Genomic DNA, 18,580 nt, shown 5'->3' with positions numbered 1-18,580 from the left:
CTGTCTCTCTCTGTCTCTCTCTCTCTCTCTCTCTCTCTCTCTCTCTCTCTCTCTCTCTCTCTCTCTCTCTCTCTGTCTGTCTCTCTTTCTCTCTTTTCCCCCTCCCCTTTTGCATATATCCGAGGCTGGCAGGCTAAGAGGCAGGGACTTCCCCACGCCACACTCCGAGCCTTTGATCCTTTCCTTTGGAGGTAACATCAAAAGGAGAGGCATAGAAAGGCAGCTACCACTGTGAAGTTCCCTGTTCAACTAGATGGCTTGGCTGAGGGCTCCCCCCCTTCCCTCCTCTCTTTCCCCCCCATGCTCCCATCACTGCATCCCTCAGCTGACAAAAACATATAGTTTTTAAAGCCAAAGTTTCTTTTTTTTCTCAGACTTGTATTTGTATTTATTTATTTTTCCTCCATGCCCTCACCTCTCTTGAACCTAACTGTCACAATGTACAACCCCCCCCCTAAACAACACAACAAACAGTAGACTTACAGATAGAATACACAAAGATGCACTTGTCCCTTTTCCCTCCTTTTTTGATGCTATTGAAGTCCCATCCTTGCACTCACTCTTCCCTCTCCCCCTCTCCCTCTCTCTATTGCTTACTCTGTGTACCTCTCTCTCTTCACTTGCCCTCTCTAGCTTGCCCTCTGCGTGTGATGGCAGGCAGCGGTACACATTGCAGCTGGTTGCATCAATGCCAAGACAGGCTCAACCGCCCTCCAACCCCACTCACCAGCACCAGGGCTGGGGGGGCAGCGTGCGTGGCGCTGGTGGTGGTGGAGATAGATGGGGTTAGCAATAGGTAAAAGGCCTTAGTTGGCAACACAGTGGTCGGTCAGAGAATGCTTTCAGATGAACCAGTTCTCTCCTGGGGAGGGAGGGAGGGAGAGGGAGGCGGAGGTGATGGATGGAGATGGAGGAAGAGGTGAGGTTGAGATGGTGATGAAGAGGTTAATGGTATAGAGATTTTAGTCAGAGTTTTGGTCACGTGCCTCTTTTTGAAGTGCAATGTTTCGTTATGCAGTGGAAATGCACTGCATCAATTAAACCAAAACGATAACGACCCATTGGAGGGGTGTTGGTCAGTGGCATGCTGTTTACATGTTTCAAACCTGTAGGGTTTGAACCATGTAAACAGCGCCTTCCTCTAGATTCCATGCCCCAAGCCGCTCTGACGCCGCCAGATAGTAAATAAGAGCATAAAGACGCCTGGCGTGGGTTCTCTTCCTTCTTCTCTTCTTCCTCCCTTTGCCCCCCTCTGCTGCTTCCTTCTTCCCTCATAGATACATCTCCATCCCCCCTTTTGGTTGGCATATCATCATAATCATCATCCTCATTACGGCAGTGTTTTGCAGGGGCCGCTATCTCCACGTCAATCACGGCCTGTGTGTGAAACACCGGTCGTAATGATCTCCATCCCTGGCTGCCTGCCCCCATCGCCCCCAGAAACAGCGCGCGCTCCCCAGCTAATAGATGCGAAATTAGACTGATCAATACATGGCCTCAGTTCGTTATTGACGGGTTATCGCGACGTGGGATTTCTGGCCGAGGGGTGTTCATACGGGGGGCTAGGCTACGAGGAAGCATGAGGAGGAGGTAGGAGAAGAAAATAAAAACCTGGCGAAGCGAGCCAGCCTGTTGTCAGGTTATTTTTGTTATCCTTTCGCCTCGTTTTCGGGAGCTCTTTTCCCCGAACGAACGGATGCCAAAAAATGGATTACTTTGGGTTTGTTCTTCTTTTAAATAATTATTATGGAAAGAGAGACGTTGAAATGTGGGACTCGTGTGGTCATTGTAAAATTTAACACACATATGGAAACCGGAAGTAGGCAGGTCTCCAAGAGGTTAAGCACCACTTTTACCACAGTGGGGGGGTTTAACTCATGGTCAGTCAAACAATCCGCCCCCCTACCCCGTCTGACATAGATTTATGAAACCTGGTATCTGGACCTTATTATTAACATGCTAAACAATTTTGCCTCAAGGACCCATAAAGTCTGCCTGAATACACATTTCTGTACGTTAAAGTTTTGGATAACCTTGAAAACACCTAGGGACTTGAAACTTGGTGCTGAAAATGGCACAGACGACGAGTTGGCTTAGGCAGCCACACATTTTCTTCAGAAAATGCACACGACAACGCACCTAGTTCCTAATATTGTAATTTTTTTCGTCGTTGTTTGTTATTGTGATACTTGCCTTTAAACATTTAATCTTGTGATTTAAGATGATGATGTTAAAAGATGGCATCCCTGTCCCTCCTCCATCCCGTTTAGCCGACTGACTGCTTGGAGCTCACTAATCACCTGCTCTGCACTGTGAAATGAGGGCGGGGGGACGTTGTAAAACACCATATTAAAGGGTCATCAATAATCGGCTTGTGTTACCATGCTTTAGTTGCAGGGGAGGAGAGGGAGGTAGTGTGCGTATCTTTGTAAATATACTGTATATATGAGGGTTAATGATTTTGCGATGGGGGCATGGATGGATCCTCATATGATTCAGCGGTAATTAACCATGAGCCCTCCCTGCGTGGGTGTGTTTATCTCCTATGCGTGTGTGTGTGTGTGAGGTGGAGGGGGGGTGAAGGAGAGGGCACATCAGGGCCTCATTGGCTGAGGTGATTTGCCGGGGGCCACTTGTTCAGGTTATGGAGTGACGTGGAGGGTGGTTGGGTGCTTGGGGGAGGGGGGGGGGATGCGGCACAGAGGTTTACTCACCTACCATCCTCCACCTTCCTCTGGCCTGAGCCGAGCAGCAGCCAGCCTCCCCTCACCCGCCCAGGGTGTTATTGTCCTGGTAGCATCTCCTGTTTTAATGAGGTCCTCTAAGCTGCTCCTTATGACTTACGTATTCATTAAGCTAGTGCAGCCCGGCGAGCGCATACTAAATCGGCTACTATAATGATACGTTTAATGGGGTAGAAAGACCAGGGTGACATTGGAGCAAGTCACGGGACCAACAACACTTCGGCCAACACTCAAGTGGGTTGAGGATGTTTAGTTTGTTGTTCTGTTGAAGATTAAAGGTTGTGCAGATAGTAATGTAATTGACTGTTGACTGTAGGGCTGGGCAATATTGCAAAAATTATTATCACGATTATTTTTTGATATCGATATTATTCACGATATATAATTTGATATTGCTGAAGCCTGAAGAAACCAGGGTGTTCATTAGTTAAACCATACACTTTTTTGTGTTAAGGGAACATTTAATCACATTGAAATATAAACATTTTATTATGCTACTTAAAATAAGTTGTTTAAAACTAAAAGATCTGTGAGTGACTTTAGTTCCAGGAATATAATGCATACACAACTTCAAAAAGGCTTTATATAGTATAGCTTTATTATATAACTATGAAGTTAGATGCTGTTTCATTACAATGTTAAAAATAGTAATAAGAGCATCTGTAGCATCATATTATATTTAAATTAGGTTGTTTTAGCATTCTATGGACTGAATGTGTACCCCCGATTTTGACTAGAAACCCTAGAATTAGAATTATTCTGTGCTTCAGACCTGCTCAGGGAGCCATGTTCATGAATATGGAGCTAAAATGTCTTCAAGGTGTGTGTATTTGTGTGTGTGTGTGTGTGTGTGTGTGTGTGTGTGTGTGTGTGTGTGTGTGTGTGTGTGTGTGTGTGTGTGTGTGTGCCCAATACACTGAGAACACACAACACAGAGCCTGTTTCTTGTGTGCCAGTCTTTGTTGAAGATTAATTGCCTGCTTGTACATATGTGTGATTCCTTCCTCTTAATGCTTTCTGAAGCATAGATGTGCGTAGGTGGTAATGTGTGTATATGCATGTGTGTGCGTGTTGGTGTGCGCTCGCTTCGACTGCATGTGAGGCATTGTAAAACCTGAGCGTACACATTCTCTTCCTGCAAGGCTTGTTTCCGAGCTTCCTCACACTCAACCTGCCATTTAACTAATTCATAGTGAACTGGCGTCAAGCAAAACTAGACTGCCAACATCAAAAGCTAGCGTTCAGCACTTCCTCCAGCGCTACGCGGCAAAACATGGAATATTCGAGAAGGAGATGTAGGCGCCGCGGTCGACTCCCCAGCTCTCCCTCGCCAAAGGCCCCAGAGTCCGCCATACTCTCCTGGTAACCCAGCATCACCACCACCACCACCACCACCACCAACTCTCCCCCCCCCGATAAGAAACACAGGCGCTGATTGCGTGGAGTTGATCGACTTCCTGCTTCCTGTTGTCTGACCTCGGGTGAGGCACGGGTGAAGCCGTTGTCAGTGTCTGGTGGTGATGGGGGTCTGTGAGTGCGTTCTCGTTAGAGATGGGGATGAGTGTTGAGCCAAGATTTTCAGATTCAATACAGAGTGATTTTCTTATTACTAGGGGGGTTTACTATCATGGGTTCAGGGGTCATCATAAGAGGGAGACTGTAGATGAAGGTAAAGGTAGACCTGGTGGTATTCTAGTTGTACTGGCAGTAGTATCAACTGAGAGGGGTCCTTTCATATGTATTAGATACATGTTGCATCAGTTAGCCTAACCACCCGTGTTTGAATTACAATAAATACTCCAATCTAAAACACGAGAAAACAACATGCACAATCTTAGAACTAGACACCACATGTTTCCATACAATACTAGCACACTTTTTTTGTGTGAGTCACAACCACAGTGTTCATTTCTTATTTTCTTCTTGTACGTTAGGGTTTAGAGGGGGAGGTCAACATAATGTCACATTCAAGAACAGACTTTGGAGTTCAGCAACCCAGCTCCAACTAGAAGGTGCTAGGTGTATGTGCTGTTAGCCTAGCATAGCTCTAGATACCCCCTGATGCTAAACGCTAGCATTTGGCCTGTTCATTAACAATCACTCCCACTGGCTCTTCAGTCCCCAGGCTCTATTTTTAGAGCGGCCCAGAGATACACTTAATGACTTGAGGGAGGAGGAGGGGAGACAGGGTGGAACATGCCCCCAATCAGTAAGGGAGTCTTGTTTACTTTGTTGGCCTTGATGTTGTGTGTTGCATGCCCTGTCCCATCTGTGGTTAATGTGGGGTTACGCATTAATGCGAGGTTTAGGCGAGTTGTTTTCTGCTTTTATCTAATTATCCTTTAAGATTTCAGTAGAGTTTATTTCTAGTTTATTTCTGACTGTTGGCCATATATAATAGAACTGGACTGACATTTGGGCTTTCAGTAATAGCTTAGACCTTCCCTGGTTGCACTTTCAGGACTAATTTGAAACTCTCTGCTCAAGCAGCTGGTATTTGAACAGCGCATTTGTCCACACCTGCTAAACAAACGGCGCCAGGAGCACGACCATGCTTATCTTTGAGAGCTGCGTTCAAGAGAGTGTAGCTCACTTCCACTACAGGCCTGATAACACTCCAGAGTTCCGATGTGTATATTTAAGTAAAGTCACTCACAAAGAACCCTAACCTTTCGAACTGAAGACATTGAGCATTGTCGAGGAAGGTATCAACTGGCCGGTTTGCTAGCATTTAAAGTTGGTTAGCATTACCTATCCATTCACCTATCAACACTGCAGTGGTTAGTGGTTTGATTCCCACTGGGGCCGACCATGCTATTATTGTATGCACTCAGGGTATTGTCAGATGGTTTGGATAATAGTGACCATCAAATGGCATAAGCTTATTTATTGAATCTATAAGTGTGCTTGTTGGTTTTTGAAGGATAGTAATGAAATAGAGAAGACAGGAGGGTTGGGGGAGCACGTTGGGGGAGGGATGCCTGGATGGGGGGAGGGGGAGAGAGGAGGGTTGAGGAGCAGGTCGGCTGCTACAGTACAGTGAAGGGCCAGAAGAACCTCCACTCTCCCCCCCTCCCTACCCCTGACTCCCCTTTCTGCTCCCAGAGGTTCTGGCTTTGGAGTAAATACAGGCCCGAAGGACCACCTCCCCAATCCCCCCACCACCTCCCCCCCAGCCCCGGGGCTCTCAAACCCCAGGCCTTCCCACATTCCGCTTTTATTTTCCTGGTTGCAAAACGCCTCTGGCTATGAGAGCTGGTGGGGGCTTTTATTTTTTTAAATATATCTTCTCATAAAATGTGTATTAGAAGAACTAAAGCCTTAGTGAAGGGCCTTCTGGTGTGGACTAACTTTTACCCAGTTTTTAGCTCCGACTTCTTTTGTCTACGTTTTCTTTCACTTTTTTCCCCTTTTTTGTTTTTTAGGTATGTAGCTCTTACAAATCTATTCCCTTATCTTTTGTCTGCTACACACACAAGTGCACACACGCAAGCACACATGCAAGCACAAGCGCAAGCACACAGGCAAGCACACGCACAGAGGCAAGCACACGCACAGAGGCAGGCAAACGCACACACACGCAAACACACACACACACACACGCACACGCACACACACACACACACACACACACACACACACACACACACACACACAGCCGAGCAGTATATTACATGGAGAGGGGCCTTTATTTTATAACCAGGGGGATTTGAGGAGGTCTGGCTTGCATTAGGTTCCCCCCTCCTTAAATTACACAAAATTACCCTCCCCACCCAGACAATTGATGTGTTTGTTTAAGCACATGAGCACGTCTTCCCGTGCACCTGCAGTACAGACCGTGACACCTAGTGGGTGTCTGCAGCTCGTTTTCAGATCTCCACCGACTCCTCCTTCTTCGTCTTTTCTTCATAAACGGCTACACACGACTAGCAAAGATGGAGTAATCTTTTAAACCGACTCTGAGCGGCCCAGATTGAGTTGGATCTGCGTCCCAGCCTTGATCATCTGATGATTTAAATAAAGCTCTTCATGCCAGGAGCGTGAGTGTTGGAACCGTGCGAGAGATGTCCCCTGTAATTTGCATGGTTGCCCTAAATGGGAAGGGGGGGGGGGAATGAACAGTGCATAGAATCACATTGGCTCTAGTTCAAGTGTGCTTTATTAACCATCCTTGACTTCCCCAAAGGTGCAGGGTGGTTGGTATTAAACTCTGAGGGGAAAGGTTGCAGGATCAACGCCCCTCTGAATCCCCAGCAGGCTGTGAGCGACCTTGAGCTAACTGATTCTGGATGACTTCTGTTAACTTTATATCACTTAATAAACGTAATAATGGTTCCTTTATTACATTACCCTAAGTTCCCTCATTCGTACAATAATGATCATATTAGTTGTTGCTGTTCTAAAACTAAATTAAGTTTAAACAAATCAATAAAACCAAACAGAAGCTTAAAAAGAAACAAATACAGTAGAGTGACTGATGCTGCTTTCCATTTAGTGCCACTCCAACTTTAACCTGAGCCTTGAGCTCATCTCGCGTGTCCACGTCAACCCCAGATATGAGTTGTATGGAAAACCAGGTGGGCACGGTTCAGCCCTGCCTGGCTGGTGCTAAAGGTTGTACAGTCATATCGAAAGTAGCAGAGGGCACATATTATATTTCACTTCTCTCCCCCCTCTCTCTCTCTCTCTCTCTCTCTCTCTCTCTCTCTCTCTCTCTCTCTCTCTCTCTCTCTCTCTCTCTCTCTCTCTCTCTCTCTCTCTCAGAGCCAAGGAATAAAGCCATGGAAAAATATCACTCATCATTCAAACAATCTGAATCCATCCAAAATGTCCTCCTGTTCTTCCATCCATTCATCTTCTCCTTCTATAATTTCTCCTGCGTCTCTGTGATGGATATTATAAACACGGACACATGGATCCTGAACCATGTGGTTATTTTGGGGGCCAGTCTGTAGATGGATGTTATCCCTGCTCCCAGGGGTCCCGTTGGAACCCACACCGCTGTCTGGGAGCCATCGTTGGCACACAAGGACCCACTGTCTCTGAGCTTATGCCTTTTAATCCAAAACAAAACCAGCATGCCTGGTTGTAGCCTTGTTGGTCCATGGTAGGCAGCAATTAAAGGGCTTCTAGCTGCAAATGGCTGGCAGCTAATGGCTGACTTCATGACGATCAGCCATTAAGGCCCTACGTTTGCTATGGCTAATAATTAGATTAACCAAACAAGCTCTAGAATTTGCGCACAGTTTAAGTTATTTGGATTGCTTGATTGACTCATCGTTTGTGTTTGTTGTCTGTCACTAGACGTACAGGCAAGGTTTCTGCAGTTTGATCTTTCATTTTATTATCATTCATCATTTGGCAGACACTTTCATCCAAAGTGAGGTTGTGAACAATCAACGCCTACAAAGGCATTGCCTTCAATCAAGCATCCAACGTAACTTGAGCGTTAATCGCAATCGTGTGGCCATTGGATTGCATCTTAACACACTAATGTGTTGAAATGCATTAAAATGACCACAAGGACACGTTCAACATTGCACATTCTGGAGAATGTATATGGAGAGGGGCCGCAGTGAAGTCGCTGGGTGCGGTGGTGTTGTCGGGCTGTCCTGTCCCCATGGGTACCGGAGCAGCCAAAAAAAGTGTGTGGGCCAGTTAAACCAGGAACCGCTGGCGTTTGGCAAGGACATGTTAGGATGCTGTGTGTCTGCCAGGCTGCCCCCCTCACCCCTGCCCCCCCACCCAATTGGTCTCCTGCCATAGCGTTCTATCTGTCATAGACGGTGCTGCTGGGGCTGTGGGCCGCTGGGTCCGGGTGTGGTGGTGGGGGGGGGGCTTGTTTGCACTGCGTTGACAGTGGGTGTATATGTGGGTTAAGACTCGCTGGTCACATGCCAGACATTGGCTGAGCAGCAGAGACTCGGGTACGGGGGAGCGCTCAAACCGACCGGGTCTTTAAATACACTGATCGTTGAACACGTTGACGATAAATAATCGATTATAAGATAATAAGATAAAACACATATGTCAGTTCCAACATATGTTTTTGCGAAACATTAATTTATGAGGTACGACCAATTTTCTCACTCGAAACTGTCTTCTTGTCCTGTCCTTCATTCAACAAATGGTGCCGCCAAACAAAACAATGTCAAATGTGGTGCAACTACTGCCATTTCTAGAATAACACGGCAGTCAAAACCAAACACATGTTTTAAGAAATGGTTCATAAAACCGACATTGTCGGTTAATACATTTTTTATCAGTTAAATTCTCAACAGAGATTAATCGATAAATGATTAATCATTAACATCCCTATTTTGAAGATCAACTTTTTTTTTTTGTAATGTTTTGTTTACTGGGAAAATGGATTTTGGAGTGGGTGTTTAAAGAGTATATGGGGAGTAATCTATAAAGATGGAGGGATAAAATATACTAACCATCCAGGAGAGCAGATACTTCTTCCAGGAGATTAAGCAATGAGAACGAGAGAGAGAGATGGAGGGAGGGAAAGGGAAATGGTTTGGGAGGGAGACATAGAGAGGGGCGAGAGAGTGAGGGAGTTCATCCTTGTGTAAAGACTTGGACAAGGCTCTTGTCTTTCAGTTCATCAGAGACAATTGAGTCTTTCAGCTCCTATTGTGCGATCGACTGGGAGAGGAAAGTGGGGAGGAGGAGGGGGGAGAGAGGCAGGGGAGGGGAGAGAGAGGCGAAGAGGAGGGGGGAGAGCGGCAAGGAGGAGTGGGGAGATCGGCTAGCAGGAGGGGGAGAGTTGTGAGGAGTGTGGGCAGAGAGGGGAGGAGGAAGGGGGGAGAGGGGGGAGGAGGAAGGGGGGTGCGGTTGCTCAGGCTAGGGGCAGGGAGAGAAAGTAAGTGAGCTGGCTTTGGGGAGAACCCATCTTCATCAGCTGCAAGTTTATTGGGGAGTTTATTTTTTAAGTGTGTGTCTGTGTGTGTGTGGGATGGCAGCGCTAGGACAGGAAGAGTGAGGTGGAGGGAGAGAGAGTTATCTTGGAACTGCACAGTAATTTGTCACATCGGAATGGCTCTTGAGTTACCGAGAGGCCCCCCCTCATAGCAGGGAAGTTTTCAGCCTGGAGAGAGAAGGAGGAGGAGGAGGGGTTGGAGGAGGGGGGGGGGGGGGGGGGTCAAAGGTCACGGCCTACTCAAGCCTGGGCAGCATGTCCGTTGGCGGGGCGACTAACAGCAGGGGGGGGGGTCTGGAGTGAGAAAAAGGCGGCCATGGAAGACCATGGCGTCGGTGGGGTGGGGGGCAGCCTTGGGGTAGGGGTGGTGCAGTACAGTGGGTGGTGGGGTGCTTGCCAGCGCTTGGTTTTCCTTGGCATGCTCGTGGAACCTGCAGGCGAGATTAGTGTGTGAGAACATTTGCTGGGCTGAAGTGGAGGCGCTTGTCGGGGCATGTGTCCTATTACCCTCCTTCGCTCTTTCTCTTTCTCTCTCTCTCGCTCTCTCTCTTTCTCCGTCTGTCTCTGTCCTTTCTCTCTCTCTCTCTCTCTCTCTCTCTCTCTCTCTCTCTCTCTCTCTCTCTCTTCTCCCTCTCTCTCCTTCTTTCTTTGTCTCTCGTGTGCTGTCTTTCTCTCCCATCTCGTTTCTGTTATTTTACTCTTTAGCTATCTTATTTGCCTTCTCTCTCTTGACTTGACTTGACTTGGGAGTTGACTGTTACTATCCGTCTTGTTTGGTTTTCTCCCCCACCAGTGGGTCACCTTTCACTTAGCTCTTGGGCACGGTCGCTGACTCTTTGCATCTTTGCAAGTGTTCGCTGCATTTGTTTGAAAATACGATTGGATTTGCAAGCTACAGCCCCAATATGCAACAACCTTGCAGTTTTACGTACTTATGTACTTTTCCCAATTTATAACTCTCATCAACCTACATTTGCTCCCATTACCACCCGCTTGCTCACCACAAAAGAATGAAGTTTACTTCACGATTAATTAAAAGTACATTTTAATTTACGGTTGGAGCGCCAAAACCACAGTGACTCTTTTCACAAAAGCGCATGAGTCGTTTAACACAAAACAGGGAGGGCTCACAGTGTTCTACACGTTGTGCTCATACCCAGCACACACCTCGCGTCATCAGAAATGGATCCAGCCTATCAATGGCTCCATGTGCACAGTTATGCAAATCATCTGACCTGCTTACATCATGCTCTTACGCCATGGGCTGACATCATCAGACCCGTTTCCAGCCCTCACCTCTACAAACAGTGCCACTTCCAGTGTACAGTTTACAGCAAAATGTGTTTTTTATATTTCGCCTTTCTGTATAAAAAAGATCCACACTGAAACACTGGTGGAGTCCAGCGTGTGTTGTGAAGTCTTTATAAAGACGTCGGCAGGGGTCCTCCACCGTCCGGCCCGCTCTCAAGGACTCTCTGACACAGCCGGATGCTGTATTGAATAACCTCAAACTGCACATCACAGCACACTTCACACTCTCGGCTTTCCCTCGCACCCTTAACACTCCAAGAGTCCCCCTCCTCTCTCTCCCCCGCCTCCCCCGCCTCCCTCCCTCCCTCCTCGTGTCCGTGTTGACTTCACAGCAATTAAGGACCAATATAAAAAGGTCTCTAAAAACATTACAGGACAAGCCGCCAACACCACAGCTTCATCATTGTTTTACAGTACAGTGGTTGGTGGGGGAAGAGAGGGGGTAACATCACCTGGTGGGACTCTAACCCGGGGGCATCAAGGCGTATTTGCCCTTGTCCTTTTCTTTTTTAGTGGGATGATCCCCAAGACCAAAACTTTAACGCCTTAACTCCCCCCTCCATTTTTTTTGGAGAGCGGGCTGTGAGGACGCGTATAAACAAGTGTAAACCAACCTCTGTGTTTAGCAGTAAAAGTCCCTCCTGGGGGGCGTCAATGAGTAGTAATGGAAGGGATTTTATTTATCCTGGTACATGCTGTAGCCCAGGCCAAGGGAGGGCCTGGCAGACACCCTGGAGGGAACTCTTGGATAATTACCACTGATTTAAATACGCAAACACACACACACACACACACACTCACACACGCACACACGCACACACACACACACACACACACACACACACACACACACACACACACACGCACACACGCACACACAGACACACACACATACACACACACAAACACACGCACACACACACGCACGCACGCACGCACACACACACACACACACACACACACACACACACACACACACACACACACACACACACACACACACACACAGCTTGAATCTAGACTACCTGTATCCATAAAAGAATGAAAAGGCTTGTTTGCGGGCACACAGGTATTGAAGTGTTAGAGCAATCGGTTTAGCGCTGAAGCCTAATTAGTGGCCTTGCGATATAACCCCACAAATCAGGGTGTCAGACCGTCTCCTCGTGGACGCTTTGGCCCATGTGTTTCTGCGCTTGAGAGGGAGAAGAGGGAGACGGAGAGGCAAGGAGAGGATTTTGATAAAGGCAGAGTCAATCATTTATAAGAGTGGAGTCATGAGGTACAGCCGCAGAGGGATGGGTCGAGGCGCCTCGGTTTAAACTTTTTATGAGTTCTTCTGGCTGCTGCTAATAAAATTCATTTTTATCTCCAACGGTCACCGGCGTGGCATTAGGTCATTTAGGTCCACTACCCCGCCTTACATCCACCTAGCAAAGTGAATGACTCACCTCCTCTGTATAGATCCGGTGTTCACTTTCTGAAAATGCAACATCCCTTTTCAACCTCCTAGTCCATTATTAATCTCCCATTTTACCGACCGCTGGGAGCAGGCTGCTAAACGGGATAGTTTTTACTGTAGTAACAATGTATAATTTAGCTTTACAGGGCTTCTGTGTGCGTGTCCTGCACATAATACTGCCTTCCTGCTTTTTAAAGGGGCAGTATGTCCTAAAAGTCTAAATCAAGGGAGAGCACCATCTCTGGTAAAATTCTGTAACCATTTTGCAATACTGCTTCTGGTTAGCTTAAATTAAATGTTCTTTTCATGTAATGATATCATCGTCTTATTGACAATGATGTTTGTTGATGTGTTTACTGGTGGTTTCATTTACTAAAACGTTTGATAATAATGTAGGTCAGGTCACATACATTTCATGCCATTCATCACAGTAACAGTCTCAAAGGGCTTCACAGGGCCACATAATACATAAATCCCTAACCCTAAACCCTCTGAAGGACAAAAGGACTGGGAAGACATCTAATGATATAATGGTAGCCTTAATACAGGGCAGAAGTTAACATTCAGTTGATAGATGTTTAATAATTTAAGAAATCAATTTAGGCGGCAGCTCGATCTCACCCCACACAAGTCCCTGTCTCTTCTCTGTCCTTTTACGTTTTGTGGTTGTCTATATTTCGCCTCTGACATGTTTTGTTTTTTTCTTCCCTCCCGCTGTGTTCTTTCTCCACCATCCAGTACCTACAGATGAAATGGCCTCTTCTAGATGTACAACAAGGCCTCCAAAGTCAAAGACAGGCTCTTAAAGATGCCAGGTCTCCATCTCCGGCACACATCGTTGTAAGTAGAACTCTCCGCTACTCAGTCGTAACCTTCCTTCTTCTCTCTGGAGCCTTCCTTCACTACTTCTCCCCTCTCTCCTTCTTTCCCGACTTTATTCGTGCCTTGCTTCCTTCCTTCCTTCCTTCCTTCCTTCCTTCCTTCCTTCCTTCCTTCCTTCCTTCCTTCCTTCCTTCCTTCCTTCCTTCCTTCCCTTGTTTCTCTATTTTATTAAAAATCCAGCTTCCTTTTCCTCCTTTTCTTTCCTGCTTATGGAAAACCTCTTCCGGGTTATAACTTCCCCTCCCTTTTTGAATGGATGTTGTTGACTAACTGAAAAAAAAGACAGTTAACCACTGTCATGGCTAGTTTTGTCCTAACATGTGGGCAGTTTTGGGAGGACTCTTGTTCCTCTAAAACTAACCAATAAATTCCCAAATCAATTGAATACTGAAAAGCCAATGTTTTGGTGTTTTTCTTCTGACGGTTACAGCAGGTTGGTCTTTGCTTTGTTATGTCAGAAAGAAGAATCTGACTTAGACCCTTACTGAATCCAACAATTGTTAAGATCAACTCCATGCTGTTGACACTCTGTTTTGTCTTCTTGGTTGCTCCATGAGATTGTCCCATGGAGAGCAAAGAAGAGAGCGAATTTCTTAGCTTTGTGGGAAGCGTGGGAGTTATCTCAGCACTGGCTACCTCAAGTATGACGTTAGACCGGGCTAGCTGGCTGGACAGGCCATGGGGCAGCACTGACTGTCCGACTGTCTGATTGTCTGCCTGGCTGTCTGTCTGTCTGTCTGTCTGTCTGACTGACTGACTGACTGACTGACTGACTGACTGACTGTACGGACACAGAACCATTGGCATAAATCTTAGTCGGGCCTGCGTCTGAGGCGCAGAGGACCCGGCAGGACCAGTGAGAGAAGAGCTTGATTGCTAGCCCCAGGCAGGCTTATTGGCAGAGGTCAACAGAGAAGGTTGGGTGTAGCGATGTGTTATTTATGTGGTCACGGGGTTAGCGAGGGCGGGAAATCGATGAGAGGAACCACGGAGGGTATGAAGAGTACGGAGACGACTTGAAATGCTCTGGGCCTCTAACCAGGGCCTCTATAGGCACGGCTACTTCTGTTTGCAGTTGTTTTTTATTATTTTTCTTTACTTTGCCTTTTTCTTGAAATGCAAACTCTTCGCAGGCCCCTTTGTAGATCCTCATGCGTTCATAGTGTTGGTCTGCTCTGGTAATAACACTCTATGCAGCAAATTCAAATAAAAGTCCCGTATCGTCAACCGGTAATGAATTTTGCGGTATAAAGGTCATCAACCCTTCCATTCCCAACCGACAGCCGCGTGAGTCACATTGTGGACATTTGATCACCACTGTTGGTTTTACTGTCAACAATAAATACCTCCTAGAATACGTCGCAGTTCAATGGTAAATGAAAGTTGGCACGGAGAGGCTGCGCGTTGGTATCATTACCCCTTTAATTTGAGGCTGGGAACATGAGAATAGCGCCCGTCTGTACAAAGGCTGTACATTTAGACAATAAAACAAGCAACTCAACCGTGCAACCCAAAAAAATACACTTGTCAAAAAATAATTTTTTGTGCGAACATCAAGAAGCCCAGCTTGGTGCTGGCGATATTTTTACACCAAAGAGTTCAGAGGGGGTCCCATATTGTCGGGATATTTTAAGAGCTCGCTGGTGGGGAGAGGTGGAGGAGGAGGAGGAGGAGGAGGACAAACAAAAGGACGCTTTCCTGTGAAGTGATTAGGGTTGTAGGCAGCGGCGTACGGCTGCAGGTACATTCCTGTACTTTCTTCCTGTGCTGCTATGACTCACGCGTCTGTAAATACCGACCGGCTGACGGCCTTCTCTTTGAGCGCTGGGGTTCAGAGCGTTACACAACACGCATGTTGTACTGCTACAGCCCTCTCTCTCTCTCTCTCTCTCTCTCTCTCTCTCTCTCTCTCTCTCTCTCTCTCTCTCTCTCTCTCTCTCTCTATCTCCTTCTCCCCAACGTGTTTTAAACACGACACCTTGAGCATGTAGAGATGTAAAATCGTGGTCAGGCCAGTCTCGTGGTCAGGCCAGTCTCGTGGTTAGGCTAGGGTGTTTCAAATGGTTTGTCAGATCTGTCCAGCAAATTGATGACATTTTTTCATCCATTTATTGTATATTTGCAGCCTATATTCTGTGGTTTAACTGGGATACATCCGCAAAAAAACGTCTCTCTTGTCAGGTTGTTGTGGTTGTTGACAGGCTAAACTAGTTTTTATGAATTGTTCCTGTTACGGTCAGTTGTCACTCAACCAGGGTATATTTCTCCTCTCTCTCTCTCTCTCTCTCTCTCTCTCTCTCTCTCTCTCTCTCTCTGTATCTGTCTCTCCATCACCCCTGTCTGAGTGAAGGATGGAAGGTTTCCTCTGTTTGCATCATACCTGCTGCAGAACCTCCAGACCTGTAGGCACGGTTACCGCGGGCAACGCCGCTGGTGATGTCATCACACCACAACCACCACCACCACCATCACTGTCGGCCCTCTCCCTCCTCGCCACTTCTCCGAACCTTGACTACTTAGACCACTTTACAAACGGTAGCCGGGCCGATCTTTCTGTTGCCCTCTCGCGACCCAGCCGAGCCCAGTGGGGGTGGCTGCAGCGCTGAGAGCCAAGAGTCGAGGCGGCGGACGGATGTGTATGAGAAGATCTGAAGTTCAGATGACCTCTAGTCTGTCAAAACAAACCACAACCAACGCTACAAGCGGGACTGATGGGAATCCAGGCGGTAGCTGTATGTATAGTGAGCCCTGGCTGTATAGAAGCAAAGTTTGAGGAGACAAAGTTTGTTGCGTCGACGCGGCCAGGCGATGTTTTACTCATCATTCGGTGTCCTTTTAGTGGCATCATATCGACACCACGTTGGGTATCTCGTCCTATGGTGGTACTCCGTCTTAAGATGTTATATTCAGATAAGATAAGTTTATATTTGGAGTTGAATAGATACATTAAGGGACCTTTTACAGCAATATTTGGATGTTGGCTTTTGCTGTTGTTTTCTTTGTGACATACACAGCAAACGAAAGTACAGAGTCCTGCATTGAGTCACGATTTATATTAATTTATCTTTGAGTGGCGGGAACCACATTTTATTGTCCTCAATAAACTAAAACTATACTGCCCCAATGGATAACAAGAAGTTGGCGATGCCTCGGGAAAGAGTTTCATTTTCGACAAAGATATGATGCGTGCCAATGACTTGTTAAATTCGAGTTACTCCAGCGTGAGAGGGATTATAAATACACTCACTTTATGAGAGGGAGGGAGACGCCAATAAAACCAAGTGAATATGAAGTTAATTTGAGATAAACGCCAATAAAGACGTAAATATTAGAATGTCTCTATTTGAATCTTCAAATACTGTTTAATTCAAACAAATCAGTCCCCGCTGATTAGGGGGGCCAATGGGGAGAACCTGACTGGACCTCCATACACATCCGTGTGAGGTCCCATCCTCTGTCCTTCGCTGGCCCTCCTCTCTCCCTGCGGACTGGGCACAGGTGTGGGGGGGCCGTGGTGGGATGAACGCCCCGGTCCTCAGTGGTCTTAAGCAGTGCTGGGGGGCCGTGTTTGAAGTGGCCGTCCCCTGCCGCAGGCTGCTTTTGAAACTCACTGCCGTTGAACTTTTAGCGCCACTGGCTGGAAGTTATCCAATATTTATGTCTCTATTGATGTCTAATATTTTAGGAGGGGGCGCGTGAAGGGAGGAAACGGTCTTCTTTGTTTTATCTCTGCCCACAGTTTAGGTGCGTTTGAGTTTTTCTGACTTGGGTCACTGGGAATTGCTGCTATTGCTTGGACTTAATATTAAATTAAAATGTAGCATTATGTTTTTTTTGCCCTTATATTTGATCTAAATTGAATCACCTTAATATTTCAACCAATAACAACACATTAAATAGGTTTTGATCTAATTAGAAAGTGAGCAGAAGACAAACACGAATCAAAACCAAGCGAATCTCCTCCGTCCCAAACATTGACCCGCCCTCGTATCCTCTTACTTGAACGTACGTCACATGACCGAAACGAGATACGCTCTGAATGGGGTTTCTTTAGAGGTGGTTCAAATGTACTCACAGCTGTGGCATATTTGGTAAAGGTTAATGCAAGGTAGGTGTGAGTGTGTGTGTGTGTGTGTGTGTGTGTGTGTGTGTGTGTGTGTGTGTGTGTGTGTGTGTGTGTGTGTGTGTGTGTGTGTGTGTGTGTGTGTGTGTGTGTGTGTGTGTGTGTGTGTGTGTTTGTCTAGGGTAATGTGTGTGTGTTTTGGTGAGTGTGTTTGTGAGGGGGGGAGAGCGTGTGTGTGGTGTCTCATTATTTTTATACATACCACTATTATATAATGTTATATATACATACCACTATCACGTTATATAATGATATACTACTATGAGTATCAAACTACATTTGAAAGTCGTATTCCATTTCCGTGTTCAAGCCGAAGGACTTCTACAGTAATAAAGATTTAAGTTCAAACCGTTAAAAACAAGTTCAACACACAAAAACAAACAACCAGACTCGTGTGCTGAGAACTGGGTCACACACACACACGCACACACACACAGCCTTCCATATGCACTCTGGGTATCTAACAGACACACATGCGCACACACACACTGCCTCAGAGTCTAGCCCTGGTCAGACAATATCTCTATTGTTTTCCCAGGCAGTGGGAGGGGGGTTAACCATTTCCTGACTGTGAGTGTGTGTGTGTGTGTGTGTGCATGTCAGAGTTTGTGAGTTGCGTCAAGGGAGACATAAAAGAAATGTGTGTGTGTGTGTGTGTGTGTGTGTGTGTGTGTGTGTGTGTGTGTGTGTGTGTGTGTGTGTGTGTGTGTGTGTGTGTGTGTGTGTGTGTGTGTGTGTGTGTGTGTGTGTGTGTGTGTGTGTGCGTGCGTGCGTGCGTGCGTGCGTGCGTGCGTGCGTGCGTGCGTGCGTGCGTGCGTGCGTGCGTGCGTGCGTGCGTGCGTGCGTGTGTGTGTGTGTGTGTGAGGGAGAGATAGAGAGAGCGAGCTCCAAGTGTATGGTAATTGGCACAGAGGAAGTGATGGAATCTTGTTCTTTTAATGAGCAAGGTATACCTGAGGTTTTACCCAATGAACACACAAACCCTCCCCTCTGTGTTATATTCATCTATTCACTCTCACTTGTTCAACTCCTGAAGAAAAGAGTATAAGAGGAGTGCCCCACAGGAATAACAGCTGGACAGCACAACAACCGATCAAACAGCGTTGTTTTCCCCTCTCTCTCCGGAGATGTGCATT

The 18,580-nt window shown here is 46.6% G+C and overlaps 1 protein-coding gene and 1 long non-coding RNA gene across 21 annotated transcripts in view; one reads left to right on the top strand and one right to left on the bottom strand.

The window, feature by feature from the left end:
- The window catches only part of LOC132446056 (uncharacterized), a 173,949-nt gene that overhangs the window by 72,492 nt on the left and 82,877 nt on the right, over positions 1-18,580 (bottom strand). The gene's annotated exons all lie outside the window — the stretch shown is intronic.
- The window catches only part of tcf7l2 (transcription factor 7 like 2), a 101,602-nt gene that overhangs the window by 25,380 nt on the left and 57,642 nt on the right, over positions 1-18,580 (top strand). For all 20 annotated transcript variants that reach the window (XM_060036133.1, XM_060036138.1, XM_060036135.1 and 17 more), the window contains one exon: positions 13,178-13,279. In XM_060036133.1, the coding sequence (XP_059892116.1) occupies positions 13,178-13,279 (102 nt within the window). The remainder of the gene's footprint in view (positions 1-13,177; positions 13,280-18,580) is intronic.

The sequence above is a fragment of the Gadus macrocephalus genome, chromosome 18 (assembly GCF_031168955.1).
Source record: "Gadus macrocephalus chromosome 18, ASM3116895v1".
Taxonomy (NCBI): domain Eukaryota; kingdom Metazoa; phylum Chordata; class Actinopteri; order Gadiformes; family Gadidae; genus Gadus; species Gadus macrocephalus.
Note: the sequence above shows the minus strand (reverse complement) of the source record. Positions and strands in the feature narration are given on the sequence as shown.